The 25,818-nt window shown below is 50.3% G+C and overlaps 1 protein-coding gene across 13 annotated transcripts in view; it reads left to right on the top strand.

Annotated features, from left to right (window-relative positions):
* The window catches only part of MICAL3 (microtubule associated monooxygenase, calponin and LIM domain containing 3), a 215,204-nt gene that overhangs the window by 159,074 nt on the left and 30,312 nt on the right, over positions 1–25,818 (top strand). For 8 of the 13 annotated variants that reach the window (XM_058559164.1, XM_058559163.1, XM_058559168.1 and 5 more), the window contains 6 exons: positions 1,008–1,031; positions 3,631–3,826; positions 13,075–13,322; positions 23,218–23,331; positions 24,166–24,309; positions 24,780–24,862. In XM_058559164.1, the coding sequence (XP_058415147.1) occupies positions 1,008–1,031; positions 3,631–3,826; positions 13,075–13,322; positions 23,218–23,331; positions 24,166–24,309; positions 24,780–24,862 (809 nt within the window). Of the gene's footprint in view, positions 1–1,007; positions 1,032–3,630; positions 3,827–13,074; positions 13,323–15,163; positions 15,254–17,499; positions 17,638–18,846; positions 18,910–23,217; positions 23,332–24,165; positions 24,310–24,779; positions 24,863–25,818 lie in introns of all 13 variants that reach the window. The other 5 variants (XM_058559169.1, XM_058559165.1, XM_058559175.1 and 2 more) reach the window with 4 other exon arrangements.

Genomic DNA, 25,818 nt, shown 5'->3' with positions numbered 1-25,818 from the left:
TTTGTTGATTGTGGCCAAGCCCAGAATTAAATCAATATTTGCCTTCCCCAAAGCCCCAGATTCTGGGCTTGGGCTGCCAGGTTCTATTGCTTGATGATCCATTAGTCTGCAGAGCTTGTAAAAACTCCAGAGAAATAACACTGAGAGGAGGACAGAATGTCATTCCAAATGCCAGATCCTCTGCTCTAAGATGTTTTCATGAAGTTCTGCATCCTTCATCTCGAAAATTATAATGAGGGGGATATTATGGTGAAGACTCCCAAAGGGGAGAGCAGGACTCTTTATGGAAAGGATAGGACTCTATGGAAACGTACCTTCCTTTTCTTCTCTTCATGTCATAAGTCTAGGGACAGCATGGTAGTCTTCTGAGTTAATGCTATTCTCCTTGGATTCAGACCTTTGCTCCACTACTCACTAGCTGTGTGACTTTGGGAAGCTTACTTAATGTCCCTGAACTTCAGTTACCTCATTTGCAAACTATTACCTACCTCATGGAATTTTTTTTAAAGCTGGCTAAGCTAACTCCATATTCCTCTAGAACACCTTCCTTGAATCTCCTTGGTGGGCTAAATTGCCCTTTTATGTGCTCCCATAGTCTCACACGCATGGCTAAGTCATAATACTTGAGCCATTACATGGAAATGACTCCTGCACAGGCCTGTCTCTCCCATGACTAGCCCACGGCTCCTTAAGAGAAGAGAGAGTTCTACTCTGCTTTGTTTCCCAAGGTTCTAGTAGAATCCTGGCAAACAGTATGCATTACCCACTGAAAACAGACACCCCTTCTTGCGTGTTTTCCTACTTGAGTGTGTTCACTCCACCTGAAGTGGCTTGGATCTGAATTGATAAGTGTTGTTTGCTTTCCCTGAAGTGATAGTTTTTATTCTATTTTTCTTCTCCCATCTCAAAGAAATACTGGTTGTTATCCCATATTTATGGAGTTCCCCAACACATTATACTGGGGCAGTGTCTCACATTGATTTCCTTTTCTCATCTTTCTGTTGCAGGGCAGTTGTCAGAGATGCATGATGGTAAGGAAAGAACCAGATGTATTCGAGTCAGGGGACCCGTACCGTCTCATCTGTATTGTGTTGGGTCTCTATGAGGAGAAAGAGAAAGAGAGGATAGGAAGACTGATGTTTGAAAACGATGACGCAGCGCAGTTAGAGCCTGTGCTCCCCAGGGGCCAGGGGGTCCAGTTTGGAGAATGTTGAGAGGCATCCGCCCACCATGTTCCCTGCCTCCAGTCCCAGGTCCACCAGTTGCCTACATCTCTGTTTGGCTGTCAGGAATTTTTTTCAAACTCTTCTGGGACCTTCTAACTTGATCCAATGTGGACTGGATCTTTTTTGCTATTACCTGGAGTCCACATATTTTCAGATGCCCTAGTCCAGCATCACAGCTTACACTTTGGGGGCCTTGAGCTCAGTGTTGAAGAATGGAGCAGGGATGTTTAAAATGACACTCCCAAGGTCACGAAGACCAGGGTGGGCCGGCAGTGCACAGGGCACAGGTGAGCCCAAGGATTCAGGCTCAGACCATGTCATTATACATTTACCTGAATGTGTAAATGAACATGCCCTGGGTCTTACTTTTCAGTAAAGATTCTCTAGTAAATTTGAAAGATGCTAAAAAAGATCTTGGTAATTCCGGCAGATGCACCAAGACTTTATTCTATGACTAGCTGGATTCATAAAAAGTTCTTTCTAATGATATTACAAAGAGGTTCAGAACATTGTACACAGTAGAAGTGCCAGGCTTCCAGAACATTTTCCGCACAACCTTGTCATGCCACAGAAGTTACTTAATCGATAGTCCCACTCCTTTCCTTTAGTCCTGCGTTATGGAGATTCTAGGCTTTGCCTGATAGACCACCTGTCCTCCAAACTGTGTTGGTAGAACACTGCGTGTCAAAACCCAGGTTACCTCTTAGAGCTTAGAATGTCACAGAGGTCAGTCACCTGCCCTGGCCAGGATACAAGGCTCTTCATGAGCTGATCCCACCTCTGTTTCTGCCTCTTCTCTGCCTCTTCAAGTCCACTCCCACTTGAAGATCCAGATTGCCATTCCGTGTCGCTGTACCTTAGCCAGTGCTGCTCCCCTACCTGGAACTCTCTTGCCATCTGTCTTTGTCACGTAACTGCTGTTTATAATCCAGAGCAAATGGATACAACACACCTGCACAAGAACGTGCACAATTGGTGGTGAAAATGTCAGTGGACATCGGCTATACTGCTAAACTCATCATTTCCGAATACCGTCATGCACTAGGCTCCAGTGGAGGAGCAAGATAACGCGCGTGGCACACAGGAGCTTTGTGGATATGCATGTGATTTCATCCCGTATTCACCATACCCCTGGGAGATGGGTGTTGTCCTCATTTACAGGTCAGGAAATGAGCTCTCAGGAATTACGTCGTTTTCCCAGCTTCCTTCAGCTGGTCACTGGTGGAGTCAGGTGTCTAACTTGGATTTGTCTGACTCTAAACTCGTGTGCTACATCATATTAAAGTGGTAGGCCTCCTCTGGTCAAATTTGGGGCAATAACGTACATCAGAAAGAAGAATGATGGTAATGAGGGGACAGGGAGATGGCTCTAGATTGAGGGAGACTCGAGACGTAGTAGTCAAATACAACATTTAAGTTTTTCAAAATCCATTAGTCCATAGTGGTACTCAAAAAAATACAGAAAGGGAAAAGTTCTTTCTTGCAAAAGAATGATGGCAGAGAAGGAATGATCAGATTTTAAAAATCACCTTTTTGTGACTTCAGTGTAATAATTGACTGAGCAAAGATCATCAGTGGACACTAAAACCAGTGGATGGAAGGATGCTGGCAGTCCTGTGGTTTCCATGTATCACCCCACAGATTACTTATTAATTACAAAGGGGAAAATGTCTCTCTACAACAGAGAGAGCTGGAGGGGCACCCCCTGAACCAAGCAGTTGAGCCTGATCACCAGGAACAGGCAGCCTGACCGTGCTCCTCCTGCCTGAGTGCGGGGGAGGGCACAGCATCGCCATGTGGTGTTCTTGTTAAACAGAAGTGTTTCTTTACCGTGAGTCTCATCATGAGGAGACAGACAAAGCCACAGTGTGAGAAGGTCTGCGAAACAGCTAGCCTGGGCACTGTAGTGGATCAGCCACTGGGGTCGTGGATCATCGGGGAAAGCTGCTTTAGAGGGGCTTAGTTCTGATTAGAAGAGCTTCCTTGGGTCCCAACCCCCTTTACCCCCCCCCAGTCGCCACCGCTGTTAGGCTGTCTCTCCCTTCAGTCTGCCGGGGTTCGGGGGTGATAAGGGAGAGTGAGCACACCTGTCCTGGAGGGTGGACGCGCAGGCTCTTTGTTCCTCCTACTTAGTGAAGGTCTGCAACTCTCACACCAGGGTCCTTTCTAGGCCTCTGCCAAATCCGTGACCTGGTTGACCTTAGTCTGCCCCTTGGCTGGCTCCCTGGCCTTCATGGAAGGGCTGTCCCTCCTTCTTTTAAAATGAGTGGTGGCTGCTGTGGACACTTGGATATTCCTTTCACTGGTGCCTCTTCCCTCCCTGCACCTCCTCTGTCATCCCCACGGCCTGTGTTCAGTTCCCATCATTTGTCATCAGAACGTTGCTTCTCTGCTTGTCTTGCAGATTCAAGAGTGAATGGCCTAGAGGAGCCCAGCATTGCCAAGAGGCTGAGGGGCACTCCTGAAAGGATTGAGTTGGAGAACTACCGCCTGTCTGTGAAACAGGCAGAGGAGCTGGAGGAGGTACCTGAGGAGACACAGGCTGAACACAACCTGAGCAGTGTGCTGGACAAGGGCGCAGAGGAGGACGTGGCCAGCAGGTCAGCCTGTGCCTGGGAGCTGTGGCCCCTGTTTGCCTGTGTGCTACAGCGGGCTGTGGCTTGCCCTGATGACTTGCCCTAGTAGTGCCCTGCTAGGAGAAGGCAACAGAGCACCTGGTTGGCAGTGTGGAATCTGAGCCAGACTGTCTGGGTTTGAATCTTGGCTGTGCCACCTCCCAGCTGGAGGCAACCTCTCTATGCCTCCGTTTCCTCATCTGTGAAATGGAAGCAGTGCCGGTACCTTCCCCACAGAATTGGTGTGAGGGTTAAATGAGATACGTATGAATTGTTTAAAAAAGTACTCGGCACATGTAAGGTCTTATAGGTTGTGGCTGCCTTCATTATGACTTTGTGTGGTGCTGGACCATTTACAGAGGACTCTGTATCCGTCAACTCACTTGGTCATCCTCTCAGGAATCTTGCAAAGTAGGCAAGAGCATATATCTTGTCACCTTATAGGTAAGGACACTGATGGTGGCTAAAGACTGACTAAGATTCAAACTCAAGTTTTCTGGTTCAAGTCCAGGATTCTTCCTGTTTTCCCCGCTTCCTGGTGACCCATTCTCCCCTGTTCACTGAGGTCCTCTCTTCATCTTGTTGGCCGGTAAGGATCACAATCCATTTATGGACTTAATTCAGAGATTCAGTGAGTGTTTACTGAACAGCCATCATGTCCTTAACACTTTGCTATTCATGGAAATAATAATTAAAAAAACCAGCAGTCCCAGGTTCTGCCCTCAGGTGACTGTTCACAGATTTATTGGAGGGAAGAGACTTCCACAGGGAAACAGCAGTAACCTGCAGCAGGTGCTGCTAGGGGGCGGGTGGTTCCGTGGAAGGAGCACCACGGTGGAACTAGGGCTCCTGCTGAGACTCAGCCCGCGTTCACTGTGCAGTCTTGAGGAGCCACCTCACCTCTCCAGGCTTCTTTTCTTCTCCTGTGTAAAGAGAGGAGTGAAGGACTCGTTTCCCAGGGGCCGCACACAGCACTATGCGGTTTTATGCCGATCCCGGTGTTTCCATGGTGTTTGAGCGAGTGGTGCCTTTGGGGGACATACATGCTCCAGCCCCCACAAGACTCCCTTCATCTGCTGTCTTGCTCAGGGCCGTGTTTTCAGGCCTGTCCAGGCGTGCCAGTGTCAGTACAGAAGAATTCAAAGTGGTCAGGAGAAGATTATCAAGGGGGCCAGAAGAGAACAGATCAGAAAGACAGGTGAAGTCAGTACTGGCCAGACTCTCCTGTGGGGCTTCTGGGGCAGAGCACTTGCCATGACCCTGGACTGGTGCAGGCTTTGGACTGACGTGGGGAGCGTTTGAGTCACACACTGGGGGCTTCTCTGTAGCGAGGAGTAAGGGAATGTGTGGGGATAAGGAAAGCAGAGCTTTTTTTTTTTTTTTTTTATGCGGAAGATCAGCCCTGAGCTAACATCTGCCAATCCTCCTCTTTTTTTTGCTGAGGAAGACTGGCCCTGGGCTAACATCCGTGCCCATCTTCCTCTACTTTATATGGGATGCCGCCACAGCACAGCTTGACGAGCGGTGCGTCAGTGCGCGCCCGGGATCTGAACCCGCACCGCCAGCAGCAGAGCGCGCACACTTAACCTCTATACCACGGGGCCAGCCCCAGAGCTTTTTTTTTTAAGTTCCAAGAATGTCTTCCAGAAGGTGTTTGCTGGCAGAGCTCCTTTCAGCCGCATTCCACCCCTCAGCCCAGGGGTCAGACACGCTCTGGGTCCCCTGCTCCCTGGGCCGGCCTCACAGACAGCTCTTCCATGCATTCCAGGGCCGGCTCTGAAGCCACCACTGTGTGCACGTCATTGTCACGTGACCCTGTGTCTCTACCCAGAGCACCCCAGAGATGCACCACTCCCTGCCATGTTCAGATGAGGCACAGCCCACTCACGCCGTGGGGGTGGGATCCTATAGCCAAAGCAGAGCTGGTGGCTGGACCTCGAGGTGAGTGTGGGTCAGACCGCGTTCCTGCAGTAATAACCTTTCCTCCACCATAATTTGTAAACTGTAAAAGATGGTGGGGCAGCAAGTTGAGATAATGTAGCACAGGCCTTCCAGGAAGGCGAGCCCTGCCATTTTATAACAGGGTGCTGTAGGAAGGTAGGACAGAAGAATAGGAAATCAGCATCAAATAGTACCGGAATTGCCCCCATCTTACTTAAATTCAGGTTTTTAAAAAAAAACTAGCGTTAGCTGCTATGCAGAATAAAAACGGTCTCTTAAAAGTGGAGAATCCAGGGGCCAGCCTGGTGGCGTAGTGGTTAAGTTTGCGCACTCCGCTTTGGCTCTGGGTTCGCAGGTTCGAATCCCGGGCGTGGACTGACACACCACTTGTCAAGCCATGCTGTGGCAGTGTCCCGTACACAAAATAGAGGAAGATTGGCACGGATGTTAGCTCAGAGCCAATGTTCCTCAGCAAAAAAAAAAGTGGAGAGTCCAAAGCAGGAGCTACAGATGTTGTCTTATTTCCCCAGAGAAACTGTAAGATAGAAAAGTGTCATGTATTTTTTGCATCTTCCCTATGCACCAAGCAGAAGTAGGGGCATTTTCAGCCCTCAGTGCTTCCTTGATGAGATGTTAGACTTGAAGATGAGAAATGACAGAGTTTTAAGGAATTAACCAGTTTGACCCAGGAACTCACCTTTGACTGAAAGTTGAAAGGACTCACAGCCAAGGTGTCTGCTGGGAGGCAGTGCAGGTGATGTTCCCGAGCTGGACTTGGGAGCCAGCTCACCTGCACCTGGAGCCTGGCTCCGCCACCTACCAGTTGTGGGCAAGTTTCTTAACCTCTCTGGGCCTCAGTTTCCTCATCTGCAAAGGACATGCACCTCAGGTGTGTTGTGAGGATTAAATCAAACAAGGCAACTGGCACAGCGATTGGTGTCCAGTGAGCACAGAATCGCAGCCGCCCGTAGGATTGTGACTACGTTACCTTGTAGCTCTAGGCTCAAGACAGGTGCCCCTCATTGGAAGGGCAGGCCTGCAGTTCTCCTATTGGTTTCCTTAAACAGGTGGATGAGGTGCCAGACATTGGGTTTGACTCAGACTCACCTTGCCCTGAGGTAGTGGTGATCAGACTTTGCCTGCATCAGGATCGCCCGAGGGCTTGTTAAAGCCCTAGGCGCTGGGCTGTGTCTGCTTCAGTCTGGGGTGGAGCCCAAGATTTGCATTTCTGAACAGTTCCCAGCTGATGCTGTGGTCTGGAGACCACACTTTGAGAACCACTGCTCTCAATTTCCCAAATTTCCCTGATAAGAAACACTACCTAGCACACTTGGTACAAAGCTAGTCCCTGGGCCCTCCCCTGTGGCAGCTGATTCAGTGGATTTGGGTGGAGACCAGGAATATCTGTTTCTAACAGATACCCTAAATGATTTTTTTTTCAGTTTTTTTTTTAAGGAAGATTGGCCCTGAGCTAACATCTGTTGTCAATCTTTCTCTTTCTTTCCCTATTTCTCCCCAAAGCCCTAGTACATAGTTGTATATCTTAGTGGTAAGTCGTTCTAGTTCTTCTGTGTGTGATGCCACCCCAGCAGGGCTTGATGAGTGGTGCCTGGGTCCACGCCCAGGATCTGAACTGGCGAGCCCCAGGCCGCCAAAGCAGAGCGTGCGAACCCCGACACTATGCCATTGGGCTGGCCCCAGCCTGGGTGATTCTTATCATCGGCTTCCTGGGTCAGCTCACGTGAGCAGAGACTCCTGGCCCAAGCCTAGTGAGCTGCATGACCCTTCCACGGGGGGCGTGGGGGGCTGTCTTCCAAAGGAGACCCTGGAAATAGCACTTTTATTTTCTCTGGGAGAGACGCGGTAGCCAAGGACGGGAGGAAGCTGGCTGTTTTTAGCTTTGTTCTCTCTGAGTGCCTGTCTGGGAGACTTCGCCCCTGGCCGTGAGGCTGGCTCATGTGGGCCTGTCTGCTGAGTCCTGCAGTGCTGGCACATTCTTGACTCTAAGAACAAGTCAGTGAGGGCTGGAGCCAGCAGGTGCGTTTTCCAGATGGGACAACCAAGGTTACTGAGTACTCCCCAGAAGTCCAAGACAGGCCACCCCCAGGGGCTTCCCTCTGTCGGAGTGACACCACGAGGAAAGCCCTCCTTCAAGGCTGACTGAAGAAGTGGGAGTCCTGGCTGTCCCCTTTCCCCGCCTCCCTCCTCCCACAGAGGCAGTCACACAAGCAGGCCATTGCCTAGCAGGGTGCTGGTTATAGCGTGGATTACGCCCACTGTGTGAAGGTTGCAGACAGTGTGCATCTCCTCCAGAAGTCTGCCTGGCAGTGGAGTGTTTACATGGTTGTCAGGGTAGGTGGCATCTAGGAGTGGCTGAGCAGGACAGAAGATTGCGCCATCTCTGATTCTGAGTGGATTAATTTAAGAGTAAAAGCCGAGATTCCTCATTTTCCCTTGAAAACCACAGGAACTTCAAGTGATCCTCCACTCAGCAGCCTGCCTTGTTCATGGTAGGGCCCGCCCGAAAATCTCCACTTTCTGAGGTTAGACCCAGGCAGCCGGCACGATCTTCTTCCTGGGTTTGCTGCCCTGATAGCTGCTGGTGGCTGAGGAACTCTCGGGTCCTGGAGAACCACCCCCCGGGGGCGCGGCGTGACCTGGCGTGGTCGCTGGTGGGAATCCTGACTTCTCGCACAAATGATCCAACCTCCTTAAGCTTCCACTTCCTCACTGTAAGGACGGGGTGACAGGAGTGCCGTGTCCTGGGTTGTCTGTAGTTAGGTGAGCTAGTCCGTGTGAAGTGCCTCATGCTGTGCGGCACGCCATCAGGGCTCGACAGGCGTTCGCCGTGGCTGCTGATGTCGTCATCCTTGGATCTGGCTCCTGGCCCAGCAGAACCTCTGTGTAGCTGGTTTAAGTCTGGAGCAAACTTTGTCTTTTTAGACTCTAGTCCATGTGCCATTGGTTTTGCCTCTTCCTACCAGGCCCCCTCATGGCCTCAATGAGAAGACGACACCTGAGAGAAAATTCGGGGCAGGTGCTTTGAGATGAGTAATTGGGTATAAATTGCAGCAGGGAGGATTTTTGCTAGATGTTATTCATTATTCTAACTGAAAGGCTCAGCGCCTTCTGATGGACACTCTGCCAAGGGGCTTCAGAGGGATCATCTCTGACACCTGGGAACTGAAGCGGCACCTGCCCTGGCTTCCCTGGCATGGTGCCTGTATGCTCTTGCCGTCTTGGCTGTGCTGGGACCACGGTGAGATGAGCAGACCTGACCCTGCTGTCAGAGGGAGTGTGGCCCAGGGGAGGCCGACCCACATCAGAAAGTCACAGGGAACAACATATTGTTACAAATGCACAGATCCCTGCTGAGACAGAGAGCAGAAAGCTGATCCTGCCAACTAGATTTCCTGGCCCTCATCTCTCCTGGAAGGCTGTATGCTGAGAGGTCATCCTCTCCTCCCAAAAGGGCAGAGAAGTTGGGTGTGTATATTGTGTTTTGTTCTGCTGTGGTGATTCTCCCCACTTGAAAAGTTTCCAGGCTATATTCCGAGGGGGGTCTGCCTCACTGTAGACTCCTTCCTCCGCTGCACCCTTCCTCCAGCCTCCTCAAAGGCTAGGCCCAGAAATTCAGGCACTGGGAGCAGCCAGAGAATGTGAAATGAGCCTTGAGGTGCTGAATTTACAGTGCAAGTCTTGCAGGACGTAAGGGGCCGGGCCAGACCCAGAGGCTGCTCTGAGTTCCCAGGGAAATGATGGCCTGGAAAGGAGCAGCTGGCAACACCTGTCAGTTTCTCTGTCCTTCCCAAAGGGAGGGAGGCCGGTTTGCCTGTCTCAGATTTCCAGAAACACGTGGCAAGACCTCTAAGGAATGGACTGAGAGCTTGTAGCTCATGAACAGAGGTGAGGGTTGACCTCGCCACCCTGCTTTTTACGCTCTCTGCCTCTTGCTGTTCTCCGTGGCCCTTGAGCTGTCACAAAGTGAACCACTGTGGCCCTCAGAGCTGTAAGTGGGGCCTCATTGCCCACGTTATGCGCAGTGCAGCCGTCCTCATGACGTGGTGCGGGACCAGGAACCGGGCTGTGCTGAGGCCCCCTCTCCCGGTAAGCTGCGTCGCGACCCCCGTCTGCCCACTGATACTGTGGTGACCTGTGTGCTTGGCTATGAAGGAAGGACAAGCTGGCTTTCCTCTGCCCACCTGGAAGGTTTGTACATTTAGGTAAGATTTAAGATGAGCATAGGAGGCATTGTTATCCTTATTTCATGTTCAAAAGGTATTAAATGACATAGATTGGGTTACACCTTGCTGTTAATTAATAAGAAAGTAAACAAATGAAATCACAAAGGTAAGGCAAAAATAATCCCTAAGTAAACACTGAAAAAGAATCAAAATCCAGATGCCAGGCTTTCCACGGTCCAAATTCTTGTTTGCCACTTTAAACTGCCTTCTTTCGTTAGGCAACCCTCCATCCCACTCGTTATGTTCTGCCTTATTTTATCGTGGTGTGTTTGCATCTTCTCTCCCCTTGAGAATATGAATCTTTTCTATGTCACCTTTGTGTTTCCTACAGTCTCTAGGAAGCGCATTATAATAGAAGATGCTCAGTAAATTTTCGTTGGATGAATGAGTGAAGTAGGATTCATCAAACTGAGCTGCTTGCAGTAAGGAGCTGGCTCTTTTTATTTCTGTGTCTGTTGGCTGAGCTTTAGTAGGTGCTCAGAAATGTTTATTGAGTGAATGAATGAACGAACGTGTAAATGAGTCAACAGGTAAATGAATAGCTAGAGTCCCAGAGTGTGACACAAGCATGATAAAAATCGATAAAATCCCTAATCTTCACAACATGCCCACAAGGCAGGCATTTACATGACCTCCTTATGATGAGGACACTGAGGCTCAGAGAGCATAGATAATCAGCTCAGGGTCACACAGCTGGTAAGTAGCAGAGCCAGGGTGGCACTTTGAGGAATTGGCCACCTGAGAAGTAGAAGGGATTACAGCCACAAGATCACCCTCACTTCTGACCCACCTGAAGTGTGGGAGTGATACTGAACCTCTTAATCTCAAGTTCGTGTGCCTGATGCGCAGTAAGCCAATCACTGAGACATTGGGGCTTGGAGATGGATACCGGTTTATTCAACTTGGCCAAAATTGGGCAACCAGATTTCTGAGTGTCAGCGACAGCTGGGGGCTGGTTATCTGGTGTTCATAACTTCCTTAAGGGTATTCTTTTCTTCTGCAAAACAAGCTCATAAATCCTTGTGACCCTTGAGCCACCCCTCAGGTAAAACACGAAGACAGCAAATTAACACAATTAACTTCTTTTCGTCTGTGTCTGTGTTGGGAATGGAGATTGAAGGGTAATCGTGTTCCTATTGAATATTTGCAGTAACTCTTAGGTACCCGGCTTCAGGAATTTCCAAAACCACCCTCAGGTTTGCTGATTTGCCACAGACTCACAGAACTGACTGAAAGGTGTTATACTCAGGGTTATGGTTTAAGTACGGGGAAAGGATGCCAATTGAAATCAGCAAGTGAAGACGTGCACAGGGCAGAGTCCAAGAAAGTACAGAGGTGGAGCTCCATTGTCCTCTCCCCGTGGAGTCAAGACAGCATTACTTTCTTGGTATTAATGTGTGATAATAACCATGGATAATCTCTCACCCAAGTCTTGGTGTTCAGAGTTTATTTTGGGGCTCTGTTACCTAGACAATGATTGATTGATTGATTGATTGATTGTCCATGTGGTTGTGGTTGATCTCAGTTTCCAGGTCAGCTGATACTGCATGACCCGAAGCCCCCACCCTAAATGGTTGGTCTTTCTGACGTGGCCAGCCCTCACCCTAAATCGCATTGTTCGACTACCCACCATGACCCAAGGCCCCCAGGGAGACAAAGACATTCCCATCAGGCAGGGCATTCCAAGGACTCAGCCTTTACGTCCCAGAAGCCAAGGACCAAGGCCAGACCTCTCTTTGAGCAAGGTTAAATTCTTTACTACACAGGCACTAGCAGCACTGGTCTTGGGCATCCTTGTCCTCGTGGCGCTGTGTTCACTGGTTCTCTCTCTCACACACAACCCCGCTCTGGTGAGGAGAGCACCCACCAGCACAGGAGGTCAGGACTGGACGCCACCCAGTGCCGGCTGCTGCTGGGGTTTGAGCCTGCATCATGCCAGAGGTTGGACTGTGCTTTATGGAAGCCAGATTTCCTCCAGCCCAGTCAGCTACACGTTTCTCTGAGGGCAAAGCCTCTCCTGAGAAAGACTCCAGGAGTTATCAGACCGTGAACCAGGTCTGGGAAACTTCTCCATTTGTGCAATGATGTTTGGGGTTTTTCTCCTGCCTTGGAGCCCCACAGCATTTCAGAGCACTGAGTTTCATTCATGTACTGCCTGTTGCACTGCTTCTCTCTGCAGGGCAGGGGAGGGAGGGTAAAATGCTGCAGGGTGGTAGCCTAGCGGGGGGACATCCATGTCATTGGCTGGCATAAGTCGTGGCCAGTGTCTTCTCGCATGTAGTGCTGCTTCCCATTTCAAGCTGACCAGACTGTGTGCTGTGAAGAGAACAGTGGTGGGAAATGCGCTGTTATTGAGACTGACGACCCCAGGCTGGATAGTTGTCCCCTGCCTTTCCCTATGGTCCCTGTCCTGTCACTTTGCAGTGAGCCAGGCCTTTGCTGCCACACTCCCTGTGTATCCCCAGAGCATCCAGCTTGGGGGACTCAAGGAACACCGTGAAATTGCACGTGCACCTCCCTCCAGCACAAGCACCTTGACTGCCCGCCGGTCTGTGGCTAAGACTTCACTGCAGGCCTCTTGATGGCGTTCCTCCTTCCCTGCCATGCTTCTCACGAGAGCCTTCCGACCTGCCTGCATCAAGTAGAATTGAGTTCCTCAGACGAAACAGTGGGGCCCGAGGAGTGGAGACTTGCTCTCCGTTCTCCCTTCCCAGGGCTGAGTTTCTGTCAGACTGAGGGCCTCTGGAGACTGAACTCCGCGATGGTGCTATCCACCAAATAGGGCACCGCAGCCGGCTGGCTGTTGGCGCGCAGCTTCACGTCGGGGTGGCATGTGTGCATGTGTCCCTCTTGCCCTCCTTCGCTCTCTCTCCATCGCCTCGTGTGTCTTACCTGGGCAGGAGCACACTGGGCCCCCTGCCGAGTCCTCTCCCTTCCTGCCCAGCAGGTGCTTGGCCGGATACTTGGCCTCTGACTGTGGCTTTCAACCATCGCCTTCTCAGTGTCTGTCAGTGCCTCACTTTGGCTGTGTGGTTGTTTTCTCCACAGCAGTTCTGAGTCTGAGATGGAGGAGGAGGAGGAGGAGGAGGAGGAGCCTCCGCTGCCCACCTCGGACCTGGGCGGCGTTCCTTGGAAGGAGGCTGTGAGGATCCATGCTCTTCTGAAAGGGAAGAGTGAAGAGGAACTAGAGGCCTTGAAGAGCTATGAGCCTGGGAATGAAGAGGAGGAGGAGGAGTCTGAAGAGGAGGAGGAGGAGGAGGAAGAATATGATGATGAGGAGGAAGAGTCTAGTGAAGGTCAGAAAAAAATCTCTTCTCCTACCCCTGACCCCACCCGGTCCCTGAGGCAGCCTGTTCCATGCCTGAGTGTGAGAGGTGTCTGTGGCTGGAGCCACACGGATGTGCCTCCCACAGAGCCCAGAGACATCCCTCCTGGCTCTCTCTGACCCTAGACGCAGAGGGCAGGGGAGACCAACGGCAGTGCAAGTCATGTCCCTCGTGCACATTCTGAGTAGAAATGGGATATGGAAGGCAGAGGGCCAGTGCGAGGACTTCGTCCAGATTAGGTTTCTTATTCTCCTCTCTTTCTCATTTTCTCTCTTTTTTTCCCTTTAGTTTCAGTTAAGAAATTTATTTTAATAAAGAAAGGTAATTTAGCTTTCTAGAGAATTCCCCAACTCCTAGTCCTGCGTATTGGAGGCTGCAGAGTGTTGAATCTCATATCGCTCAGAGCTGTCGTCACTGAGGAGGGAGCTGTGAGTTAGGCGCCCACTGGACAGGGTTCAGTCAGTGATATAGGAACACGTGTGGACCAGTGCCTGAGAAGAACATCGGTTCCAGTATTAAGTCGGTCTGGTTGTCTCTGAAATGCTCTTTTGCCTTGGACTCAAGATGTTTCAATTCTGACCCTGTCTCTAGCTCTGTGTGTCCTTGAATGGTGAGGAAGGACTTGATGGGCCTCCTTCTTGTGCCTCTGTAGAAAGAAGGTCATTCTTTCCGTGTCCTGGCTGCACAGAAGTCTGGGTGGTAAAGTGGGTGATAAGGACGAAACCAGGAGTTCCCAGGGAGAGACCTGAGTCCCCCTGAGGACGGTGCCACGCTCCCTCTCCAGGGGCCACGGAGTGGAGGAGAAGGACATGGGCCTTGTAAGCACCTGTTCCTCCCAGCTGTTAGTCAGAGTAGCAGGTTAAGTTCTAGACAGCCCAGGCCTCGGCGAGTTGGCACTAGGTTGCTCTGCTGCTCTCTGTGCTTGTCTCTGCTCTTCCTGGAATTCGATGTGCTCAGCTGCCCAGTCCCATCCCAGGGTCTGTTTTCTCTGGTACAGCAAGGACTGAGCGTGGCTCTGTGACACCAGCCCTGACAAGGCAGAGCAGGCCAGGAGAAAGCAGGCCTCCACTGACCCAGTGGTGCCGCATCAGTGTGAAGGGTCAGAGGCGGGCACTTACGCAGGCCCTTGGGCAGCTTCTGAAGACCCAAGACGGAGGCTGGCGTGGGGCCCCCAGAGGCAGCACTCGGTGGCCTGCCCCTCCCTCCTCACTCTGTTTTATGAGAAATGAGTAAGGTCTGTGCAGAAAAGAAGCAGGCACTGGACTGGGAATCTTGGCACCATCCTGCTGTCTACAGAGCCATGGCTGGCTGTGGCTGCCTCCGCCGGCCTGCCTGTCAGGGGTGATCCAGCTCACAGCTCACCCTGGGGAAAGGGAGATAGTTTGTATCGTTCCAGACATCATTGTCTCCATGTGATGATTCATGTGCTCAGTGGCTTAGAGCCTCAGACAGAGTGCAGGGTCAAAGCCTGTTCCCTTTTCAGGAGAGATTAGCTCTGCTTTCCCTCGTGCTGACCTGTTTCCTGGCCGTAGAACTAGCCTCAAGACGAAACCTGCAAGGGAACAGGCTTTAACTAAAGAAACCTAGACTGACAAATTCAGCCAAACCCTGGGCCTCTATTCCTAGCCCGTGGTGTGGTCTTTTGGGCAGTGGACTTCGATGCCTGTGTAGACAGTGGCAGGGTGTTATTGCCTTGCAGCTGAAGATAACTTCTTTCTATTCTCTTTCCTCCCTCCATTCTCTTTCCTCCTTCATCCCCACGCGGGATTCTTGGTGCTGTGTTTGTGGGTGTCTGGCTCCCCCTGCTGTAGAAGGGGAGTATTGCCCCTTGGACAGAGAACTCCTGCAAGGCCAGTGGCTCCGGCATCTGTCAGAAGAAGATGATACGGGTACATGTAAAGGTACCTGCTCTGCCCCTTGCCCACCTTCTACCCTGGCTCCCTAGCAGCCATCCAGAATTTTCCTCCAAGAGCAGGTCCCACATGAAAAGATCTGTGTATTATAAAGCCACGCTGGCAGGCTTTGGCATGTACCTGGCTGGGCCCCGCCTTCATGGACAGTCATGTACAAAGCATGTGAGACAGAGAGGTTCTAGAGGAGACCTGGAGGAGAGAGGTCTGGGAAGACCCGATAAGCAGCCTCCTGAATGTGACCTTAGCCATACCCGGTGTATGTTTTGCTGTAAGTTCCCCTCATCCAGTTGAGACTCGGCTTCTTCTCTAATGCAGAAGACCTCACATCACAGTTCAGCTCTCAAAAGTGGTGGAGCCAGCACAGGTGCCCGGAGCCTCCCTCCGCTGTGCCTTTTAACATTTCTCTGAGAAAGGAGGAGATGCTGGCTGATAAGTCTCCAAGGCTGCATTTATTACAGGAAGCAGAACGTTACCCAGGGAGAAGACTCCCTCCCTTCCGTTTGTTGCTCAGAAGGTGAGAAAGGGCCCATTTCTCTTTGACTTATCTTCCTCAGTCCTGAGACGTTTGGTGTGTTTGGTGACTTTGCTGTGATTCAGCCCCATCCAGCACCATAAAGGCCAACCGACCTTAGAAAAAGTCCCCGACAGGCCGGCCCCGTGGCTTAGCGGTTAAGTGCTCGAGCTCTGCTACTGGTGGCCCAGGTTCGGAACCCAGGCGCGCACCGACGCACCGCTTCTCCGGCCATGCTGAGGCCGTGTCCCACATACAGCAACTAGAAGGATGTGCAGCTATGACATACAACTATCTACTGGGGCTTTGGGGAGAAAAAGGAAAAAAAAAAAAGAAAACGTCCCTGACTCTACAGAGCCCAGCAGCTCCAGTCAGGAGCACACGAGGGACGTTGCCGCACGCATCACAGAGCACAGTGTTGCATCCACATTCGTGGTCTCGCTGGTCTGTCCGCCCATATTCACATTCCCTGTTGCTTGAAAGTTAAGAGGTTGTCGTTGTAGTGATGAAGCCAAAGCCAGCTTCTCCAGTCAGACTGTGGAGAGCAGGCTCCTGTCAGGGGCCCCGGAGTCCTTAAGATCAGGTGGCACCTGCCCTTGCTGCCTAAAAAGCCACCCTCGCTCCCTTAATGTCCCCTCCCCCTGAGTTGCTGGCTGTCCCTTTATTTTAACCCGACTGAATGCCTCGGTCCAAGCGCTAATGATAGTGTGTCCGCACGGCAGGGGCTGCATGCAGATTCCCTGGGTTCTGACAGCAAGAATAATCTGAAGGGACCACTACTGAGCTCTCCTTTAGCTGAGAAACCAGTTCCTGCGTCCAGAGGGGCTCAGCAGGGCGCCAAATGGAGTTTTAAGGAAAAGGGCTTTGACCTCAGAAAGAGCAGAGGTATTGTCTTATTCCTACCCATGAACTCCCAAAGCTCTGGGAGTTTATAGGCTAGAGCTCTGCTTCCTCTCCCAGCCATTTCCTCCCCTCCTCCATCCTCTCCCCAGAGCTGTGTCCCTGCCACAGGCCAGCATGCAGCATGAGACTATAAGGGGAGGGGGACTTTTTTATACCTAGCTGCAGAAGGTAAAGACCCAAGTACCAGCAAAGTAAATTTCTGTCTTGTGTGAGTTGGCTGGTTTGTGGCAGAGTGACACTGCCATCCCACTTCCTTCTTGTCACATGGCTTAAATCTGAAAAGAGAAGCTGTCAACGTGGCAGGTGGTGGTAAGCACTGTACTATGTGACCAGCAGAAGGGACGTGAATGGTGCATCCTCAGAGAGCTCACGCTGTGCTGGGTAACAGAGCCGGGTACTCGTGTCCTCTGCAGGGATGGCCCTTCAGAAGCCAGTTGTGACCTGCCTTTTTTTTTTTTCCTAACATGGCACGTGGGTCCTTCAAATGCAGTTAAGATGGAAAGAGCATCAGAAAGGAAAGTTTTTTCTGCATTGGAGTTGGAATGTATGATTCTCTTCGTTGAAATTAACATTATATGTGAAGCTTGAAATGGTGAATCAAGTTGAACAAGTAGAAGTCGCTGGTGTGTGTGTGTGTATGCATATTCTCAATTTCTGCCTCTTTCTGATTCAAACTGATCCTGGCAAATACTGTAACATTTGTTTCTGTTTCCTGTGGTATTTCACACCCTCCTTCCTTTGACTGTTTATTTTTTCCTTCCTTCCTCCCTATCATCTCTCCCTTTCTCATCTCCTTCACCCCTTGAATCTGGTACACAAGCTGGGAGCCGCAGGCTACAGCAGATCATGAATCCAGCCGATCCCTTGGAGATCCAGGCTGACGTGCACTGGACACACATTCGTGAGAAAGGGGAGGAGGAGCAAGTGGCACCGACCTCGGAATCCTCTGCCTCTAGAGGTAACTGCTTCCAGATCCAAGGTCCTGATGCCCCTTGGAGCACCTTCTGTCCTCACTTCCCCTCTCGGTGCCGCAGAGGACGTTTCTGTTAGGGCACTGCCATCTGTTTGATCAAAAGTGAGAGCCAACATAACATTTCGTTTTCCTGATGTTAATTTGACCACTACCCTTGGCTTTCATTTGAGGATATGTAAAGTTCTCTATGGTAGGAGGTTGTAGGCTCTTTCTCCACTGATGCAAAATAGTAAAATGAACTTAACCTTGGAAAAACCAAGAATTTGCTTTCTTTCCCCTGTATTACTGGGCAGGGTTACTCTTTCTCCACTTGATAAAATGTTCTGGTGCTTTCCTCATGGAGTGTGTCTGGGTGTGAATGTGTGTTGGCAGGATAGGGGTAGGGCGAGCATGTATTGAACTGAAATGAAGTTTTAAAAGAGATTTATATTAAGGAGGTCTCTAAGTAGCTCACATAATTTCTACCTGTAGGTTTTAGGTGAGATGATCTACAGGTCATCTACAGATGATCCACAGTAGGATATAGATGAACCTTATTCAGGCTTCTTTTAAGGAATAGCAAGCAATAAAAGAAAAAAGTGGAGACTGTTGAGGGATGTGGCGGCTGCCGTGTCATTCTCCATGCCTTCCGACCTTGGTGTCCCCATCCTCCAAATACGGATCCTGGTATCATCAGCCTCTGTCTCTCGTTCACTTGTCGTCATGTTTCCACTCACTCCCTGTTAGGCCAGCAACTGGCAAGGCTTTGAGTGTGCAGAGGGGTGGTCCCTGCCTTCCGGGAACTTGGCCTTCAACAGGAACATTTGATCCTCCCCAGCCCCACATTTTCACCGTAGGCGAGACCAGCCTCTGTTGACTTCTTTCGCAGCAATATAAACACCCAGGAGCTCTGCGGGAGTTGAGGAGAGAGCTTGCTGACCAGGGCCGTCAGGCTGGCCTGCGAGGTGGGGATGGCTCTGCAGCCTTGAGCCAAGGTCCACCCTCCCGTGTTTTCTTTCCCCTCTCCTTGTCCTGAACGCCCATCACATAGGTCACAGCAGGACTGTGGCCCCTTGCTGGTGCCAGACGGGCCTCTGGCTTGTAACGTCATCTCAGTTTCTCTTCTGTTTTGGAATTTAGGAATGACCTCAACTCTCCCCACTGGGAATGCTTACTCCTGTGTAACTCTATATTTATCGTCTGTTTTAAATTCAGTGCCTGACCTTCCCTCCATACGCCGCGCAGCAGTGCAGGCCTGGCTGGAGACGGTCTCTGGAGGTAGTCTGGTGATGTTTGTTCTCTCTCCACTCACCGTAACCACTCTCTCGGCAGCTCTGCTGGTACCTAACACTTGACTCCGGTCCCGCGCTAGTGCATGCGAGGGCGGAGGGCGGGGGCACATGCATGCCTCCCTCAGGTAGCCATCCTTGCATGGACCAGACATGCATCCTGCGCCCTTCAGGGAAGACCCAGAGGAAAGCAGTAGTGTGGACAGGACAGAGACAAGCATGTTTTATTAATAGAGATTATTTTGGTAATGGCCAAAGCTGAAGGGACATTTCTAGCACTGAGATTTAAAGTCTGTAGAAGTTAAGTTGGTTAGCAATTGGCTGTGAAACTAGAGGAATCAGCTAATATCCCACAAACCTACCAAAATATCAGCAAAGGAGACAGTCAGTACTCAAGGGCACTCATGGAAAACTTATCAGTGACGAGAGGAGAGCAGAGCATTGGTGGATGTTGTTCAGCTAAAAGTAGCGGCACAGGCTGGGGATGACCAGATGTAGCACCAGCTGGGGCTTCAGACTGGGGTGCAGGAATCTCTTTAAGTACTTAAGCCAAGAGATAACTGAGAAACCTTGGTTGTCCTTCCTAAACTTTTCTGGAGAGGTTTTTCTCAGCGAGGGGCTACCAGCATTTGGGGCAGGACATTCTTACCATTAAAGGACATTTAACACCCTTGGCCTCTGCCTCTAAATGTCCTTAGTGCAGCTTCCTCTCCCACTCCAGTCATTAAGACAACCAAAAATGCCTCTCAATATCACAATATCACAATATCACATACCTCTTGAAGAAGGGCGGCGTTGCCTGCTGGTTGAGAACCACTGTCCTAGCAGTGGCTTCTGGGGTGAGCAGGATTGGAGCTCCTGGGTCTTTACCACCAGCATCACACACAGCAGGAGAAACGGACACAAGCACAAGTCAGGAGGTCCCTTCACACCACACCGTAGCGAGAGCCGAACCTGAGGCCATTAGCGCTGTGAACAGAAACTGCTGGTCACTGTCTCCTAGTTAGTTTGTATCCCCAAAATGGTTGGACAGGCTGAAGTGTCAGGACTTCCCAGCTGGCAGCTGAAATAAACCAAAAGCTAAGTATGTCAGTGATTCCTGGCTTCCATAGTGTGTGGCAGCTTCTAGCACCCTGCACTCCATCTTAACCTGGATTTAATCCCCCAATTCCATCCCTCAAGCTGCGTCTCTTTCAACATCTGCTGCTGCTACATTGATATTTCTCGTTCGTTTTTTGATATATTTGACAATTGTTCCTTTCAAGGTACTCCCAAGAACTGTAGACTTCTTACCCTTCTGACTCTACAGCGGACATTTCTTAGTAGAAACTCTAAGTAGGAGAACCACGTGAAGGCCGATGGACCAGACTGGGGTCAGGCTAACCAGCGTAGTGTGCCTTGAACCGTGTCAGACTGGGGATTCCTACCTCCTGTTCTCCTTTGTGCTTACTTCCTGTGTACTTGCCAACAAAAGTGTAAACTTTCCCTCTCGATGTCCAGGCACTCACAGGTCATTCGAGTACGTGTCAGGCACAATGGGCCCTCTCCACAGAATGAACCCAGGTTCTGTTCCCACTGGGTTGGGGAGACCGCTAAAGGAGAAAGATTCTAGGGGAGGAGAGACACCTGCTCAGCCTTCTCAGAATTGGTGTGGTGCACCGATGAACTAACTATCCCACAGAAAGCTCAGGTTTGAGGAGGCTTTTGGTTATGCCTCAGAAGTCCCACTCCCTGGTGTATGATGAACCGGCTTCCTTGAGTGACCAACAGCAATGTCGTCACACAAACGTTTTAAACCTATGGAAATAATCAAGTAGTTTTCCTCCAGTATTGTCCCAGCAAATGCCATCATCGTAGGAAAGCTCTTTGGCATTGCCAGCTCCATGGGCTGCTCTGGTATTTTGAAAGGAGGAATGTGACATTAACTGTTTGCCAACCTAGAACTTGTTCTGGAACTCTCCCATCTTTCCCCGTAACCTGGACTGTCTAGTCCATTCCAAACCATCGTATAGTTCCTCAAAACTAGATGCGAACTGTCACTTCATTTTTAGTAAGCTGAGTGTACAAAAGGGGTGGTAAGATAAGTACACAGCTGTAGGAGTTATTAAAAAAAAAAAAAACACAAAAGACTTCATGTAACTACCACCTAGGTCAAGAAGTAAAACATTACCAGTGTCTTCAAAGTGCCCCTTCCCTTTCTTCCCCACCCCACCTCCAAATGTAGTCACCTCCTTGATTTTCATTATATAGTCACGCACTGCGTCAATGTTTCGGTCTCAGTACCACGTAGCCTAGGTGTGTGGTAGGCTATACCATCTAGGTTTGTATAAGTAGGGGAGGAAGAGGAGGAAGACATTTTCCTCTACCCTTCTAGGTTCTTCTGGCTGGTCTAAGAATTAAATTGACATGAGACATTAACAGGAGGAAAACAAACAAAAGTTTAATGCATGTAAACATGGGAGAAACCCAGGAAAACTGAGTAACTCAGCAAAATGCCTGAAGCCCTCACCTTAAACACCATTCTCCACTAAAGACGAAGATGTTGGGGATGGGGAGAGTCAGGGACTTCAAAGGGAAAGAAGGCAATTCACGGGTCGGTGAGAAGGAGCAAACGTTCGAAAAACAAGTGTTTGGCCACACAGAAACAGAAGAACACAGTGGGGAGCCCAACAAACAGGCTTTTCTAGGTTCCTCCCTGTCTACACCTAGTTCATGTGATGCTAAGGTGATAGCTCGCTTCCTGAGACAGGTTTTTTTATCTGAGTTCTTTTAGGCAGTTAAGGGGGAGGTAACAAGAGAAACTTGCTGAATCTTTTGTTTCTTAAAAATAATCAGCCTAAAATAACCCTCATGTGAAAGAGACACGTTTTGGGGTGGCAAATTTTGTTTCCTTTCAGTACACTCTTTGATGTTCACACAACGACGAAATTACCTAACGAGGCATTTCTCAGAACGTGTCCCCGTTGTTAGTGACATGTGACTGTGCTCTGGCCTCGGTGCCACACTCACTCTGCACGCTCTTAAGGTGCCAAGCATGCAGATTCATGAGGCTGGACTACAAGGAGACATTGACTTTAGAGGTCTAGTTATTATGTGGCCCGTCCTCTCACATTTCGTCATGGCCTTGTAAGAAATCCATCCAGCTCTGCCACAGCTGGCTCCTTGGGCTTAGATCCTCGGGCTCTTGTGTATGCAAATCAGAGCATCACCGTTTTTCCTGAAATGAAAACCTTTAGGAATGATTTGAGGGTGGCTGTGCTTAGAACTCCAGAATAAACCCTCAAGACCCCTGACAAGTAGGTGCTGTTAGTCACAGGGATACTGGTATCTCACAGCATCCTTTAGAGCAGTGCTCCTTGCTTTCTTAATTGCTTTCTCGGACTCCAGACTGTTAGTATGAGTTCTAAGTACAGAGGTTGGGAGCAGGTGTGTGTGTGTGTGCGTTTAGGGGCTGTTCCTTCTCAGGAGAAATGAGGTGGATTTGTGCTGTGCCTCATTTTGCAGCACTAAAGAGCTAGTCTTGAGTCCAGAAAATGAACGTTACATATCCCCTCATCCCTCTCCCTTACACTTGAAGAAGGTATTTCTCTAAATGGTCCCAGGTGAAGCTGCAACCTCTGCCCCTTGAGGTGCAGTGTGCTCAGGGATCCTGTGGGTCACTCATGCAACAGTGATTTCACCTACAAATGACACTGCGACCACTAGATTGAGCAGTGTGGCCATAAACAAATTACCTAAACTGTCTGGGCCTGTTTTCTCACTGAAAGATGGGAATTGGAAATGACCCTTCTAATTACGTTGTTATGAGGATCCATGATTTGTGGCCTGTGAAGCAGTCAACACAGTGCCTGGCACATGAGCCATTTCTGTTATTAAATTTGCAGCTGGTGCCTGCTGGGCCTGGGCCTGGAGAAGCAGCATTTCCTTCTGTCGTTCTCAAACTGAGGCTCTTACAGCAGCCACTGAAGGAGAAGGAAAGATGACTGGGCCTTAGCTGCCCTTCCCCTTCCAGTTGGTCCTGCTCGAGTCGAGACATGCTAGTCTCATGTGTTCAGGAAGGGCCCAGGCCTGCCCAGCACCCACACTGCCTTTAGAGAGATCTCCCTAAGTCTGATTAACTCTCAAGGTGACCTTGGAGTCCAAATCCAGAGACTTCAGAGTCCGTCTTCTCTCTTCTCCTCGTGGTCTTCACATTACAGCCTGGGAAAACCACTGCCGCTTTCCCACCTGCAAAGGCAGTCTGTCTGTTCGTCTGTCTTTCCTTTCCTTCCTTTCTTTGAACATTTCTGCTTTACAGTCCCATTTGATGAGAATGACCTGGAGGAAGATGTGGACTTGGAGCCGGCAGAGATAGAAGGGGAGGCAGCGGAGAATGGGGACACGGGGGACACTGGTGCTGAGCTGGATGATGGTACGGGGGACCCCAGAGCCTCCCTTCTCCGCCATAGTAACCACCCTGTTCCTCACTGGGGACAGGGCCAGAGTGATCTGAACTCAGGAAAGATGACAGCAATGCACATTAAAGCAAAAGCAAGGAGCTTGGAGGAGGCAGCTGTTGGGTCCTGGTTTGTCCCCTTGTTCTGCCACTAACTTGAGTGTGTGTCACTTCAGCCACCCGTAAGCCACCATTCAACACAGCCTGTGTTCGTTAAGTTGTGGCTGAGAAATGAGCAGATTTGAGGCTTTATATGGGGCCTCTGAAAGCTAGATACAAGGAACGTGTTTTAAGGATTAGAGTCTGGTTGCTTGGCTGGGGAAAGGGCAGCAGGGACTCGGCTGGGGAAGTGAGAACAGTCCAGGCAGGACTGAGGGGCAAGCCCTCCGCTGTGGCTTGGGGTGGCAGGGCGGGAGGCCACAAAGGGAAGAAAACGCAGACGGTCAGTGCATCGTCCCAGAGGCAGGGCCTCCTGAGACAGCCACAAGGCCTCCTGAGACAGCCACGTGTTTCTGTCTGTTGTGGCCCATTGTGTGTTATCTGGCTGTATTTAAAAAGAAGACAGAGCACCGCAGCCTTCGATGAGAACACCATGCTGCAGAGGATAATGCGCTTTTGGCTGAGGCTCTCAGAAGCTCGGGGGTGGGAGGGACCAGTGGGCAGGGCCCGGCTGAGGTGCAGAGCCAGGTCCAGATGGCAGGCGATTGTGCTGCAGCTGAAGAACTGATGGGGCTGTTCTCAGAGGAAGGCAGGAGATGGAAAAGGAGCATGGCCTCACTCAAGTTCAGTGTTCCCCATTCCCTCTGCCAGATCAGCACTGGTCTGATGACGTCCCATCAGACGCCGAAACGGAGCTGCGTCTGCAGCACCGGGCAGCGGTGGTTGCCGAGCTGGAGCTGAGGGTGTCAGAAAATGAGGAGCCACCACCGGCCTCACCAAGGTGCCAAGAGAGAGGTCAGTCTGTTGTTGAGGAGAAACTGCTTCCACAATTCCTGCAGAGAACTACTCGAGGATGAGAGGGGCACCGAGGACACAGGTCATCGGAGCAGAGCCGGGGCACCACACACCAGCCTCCAAATGGCAAACAGCTGGCTTGTTGTCCTCCTCCCCGTCCCTGTGCACGTATCCTGCTCATGGCTTTGGCCAACAGCCCCTCCTTTCCCTGTGTTATTTGGGGCTGTGAAAGGGTAGAAGGTACATCTCAAAGCTTTGGGTACAGACCATACGTGAAGAAAAGCCAACCCTTCTGACGTGAGCAGAGGTAGAATACATGGGCGCTCTGGGAAAGCATGTTCTCTCTGTTCTTGCCGTCTCTGCAAGTGGCTGTTTGACACTGTGGCCACACTGCAGAGCTGGCTGGGAGAGGAGCTCTTAGTGGGAATGAAGGCTTGCCTCTTATAAATCCTGTGTCTGTTTCTTTTCAGGTCCCTCCCAAGTCTCCAGCCCCACTCGGTCCCCTGAGGAACAGCCTGTTCTCTCCTCCCCAGTGCACAACCCCAAGGCAGAGGTAAGGTTTGGGGCTCCCTGTGGGCCAGAGCTGATGGGAGCCTGAGTGGGCATATTAGGTCATCTTCATTTTAGGGCCCTTGGTGTGAACCCATTTTTTTTTTGCTTCTTGTGCTAAGCGGGGCTGTTGAAAACAGGGGTGACCTTGGGGTTCCAGCCCGGTCCTTGCTGTGGGGATGAGGCAGTCTGGGCAACATCTTCCTAACCCTGCCCTGCACCAATCCCAAACCCAAGTCATCCCACCACCATGTCACTCTTTGTGGTGTCCACATACCATGCTGTTTTATAAATAAATTTATTTTTAAATTAAAGCAACAATATTTGTGTAATCATTGATTTGGTATGACAGATGCATTTTTTTGTTAATATTATGTTAAAATGAATGTATGAGTTTTAAAATTAAAAATATTTATCCTGGTTACCAGTGGTATGTGAACCACACATTGAAGAATGCTGTGTAAAAAATGGTAACGATATGTCCTGTGGAACACGTTTTGAGAAATACTGTCTGGAGGACAGATCAAGGAGGGAGGCCAGGATTCAAGACCTGGCTCTGCCTGGCTTGGCTTTGAGATTCTAAGAAGCAAGATGAATTCGGTAATTCCATCTGTGAAATGGGGGAGCTTCACTGAGATGCTTGGATGATATGGTATGAGGATTTGTGCAGGAGTAGCTGGATCTTGGAGCTTCCCGGAAGGACAGTGTGAAATACAGACTATAATAAGTAGGTATTTCAAATCTTCTTACAGTGTTGCCCCTATGTTCGTACATCAGAGATCTTGGAAGTCTGGGGCTGACGGTGAGGGAGTGAGGGCCAAATTTATCAGTGTGCTTCTGGCCAGTGTTCATCCCAGTGGACAAAGAATACAGGATGCATTTAAGATGAACCAAACCCTGAAAGCTGAATCTGTGCGGCTCAGGAGCGTGGTTCTGAAAATTGAACAAATAGGGCAGAAA

This window comes from Diceros bicornis, chromosome 17, assembly GCF_020826845.1.
Source record: "Diceros bicornis minor isolate mBicDic1 chromosome 17, mDicBic1.mat.cur, whole genome shotgun sequence".
NCBI lineage: Eukaryota > Metazoa > Chordata > Mammalia > Perissodactyla > Rhinocerotidae > Diceros > Diceros bicornis.
Note: the sequence above shows the minus strand (reverse complement) of the source record. Positions and strands in the feature narration are given on the sequence as shown.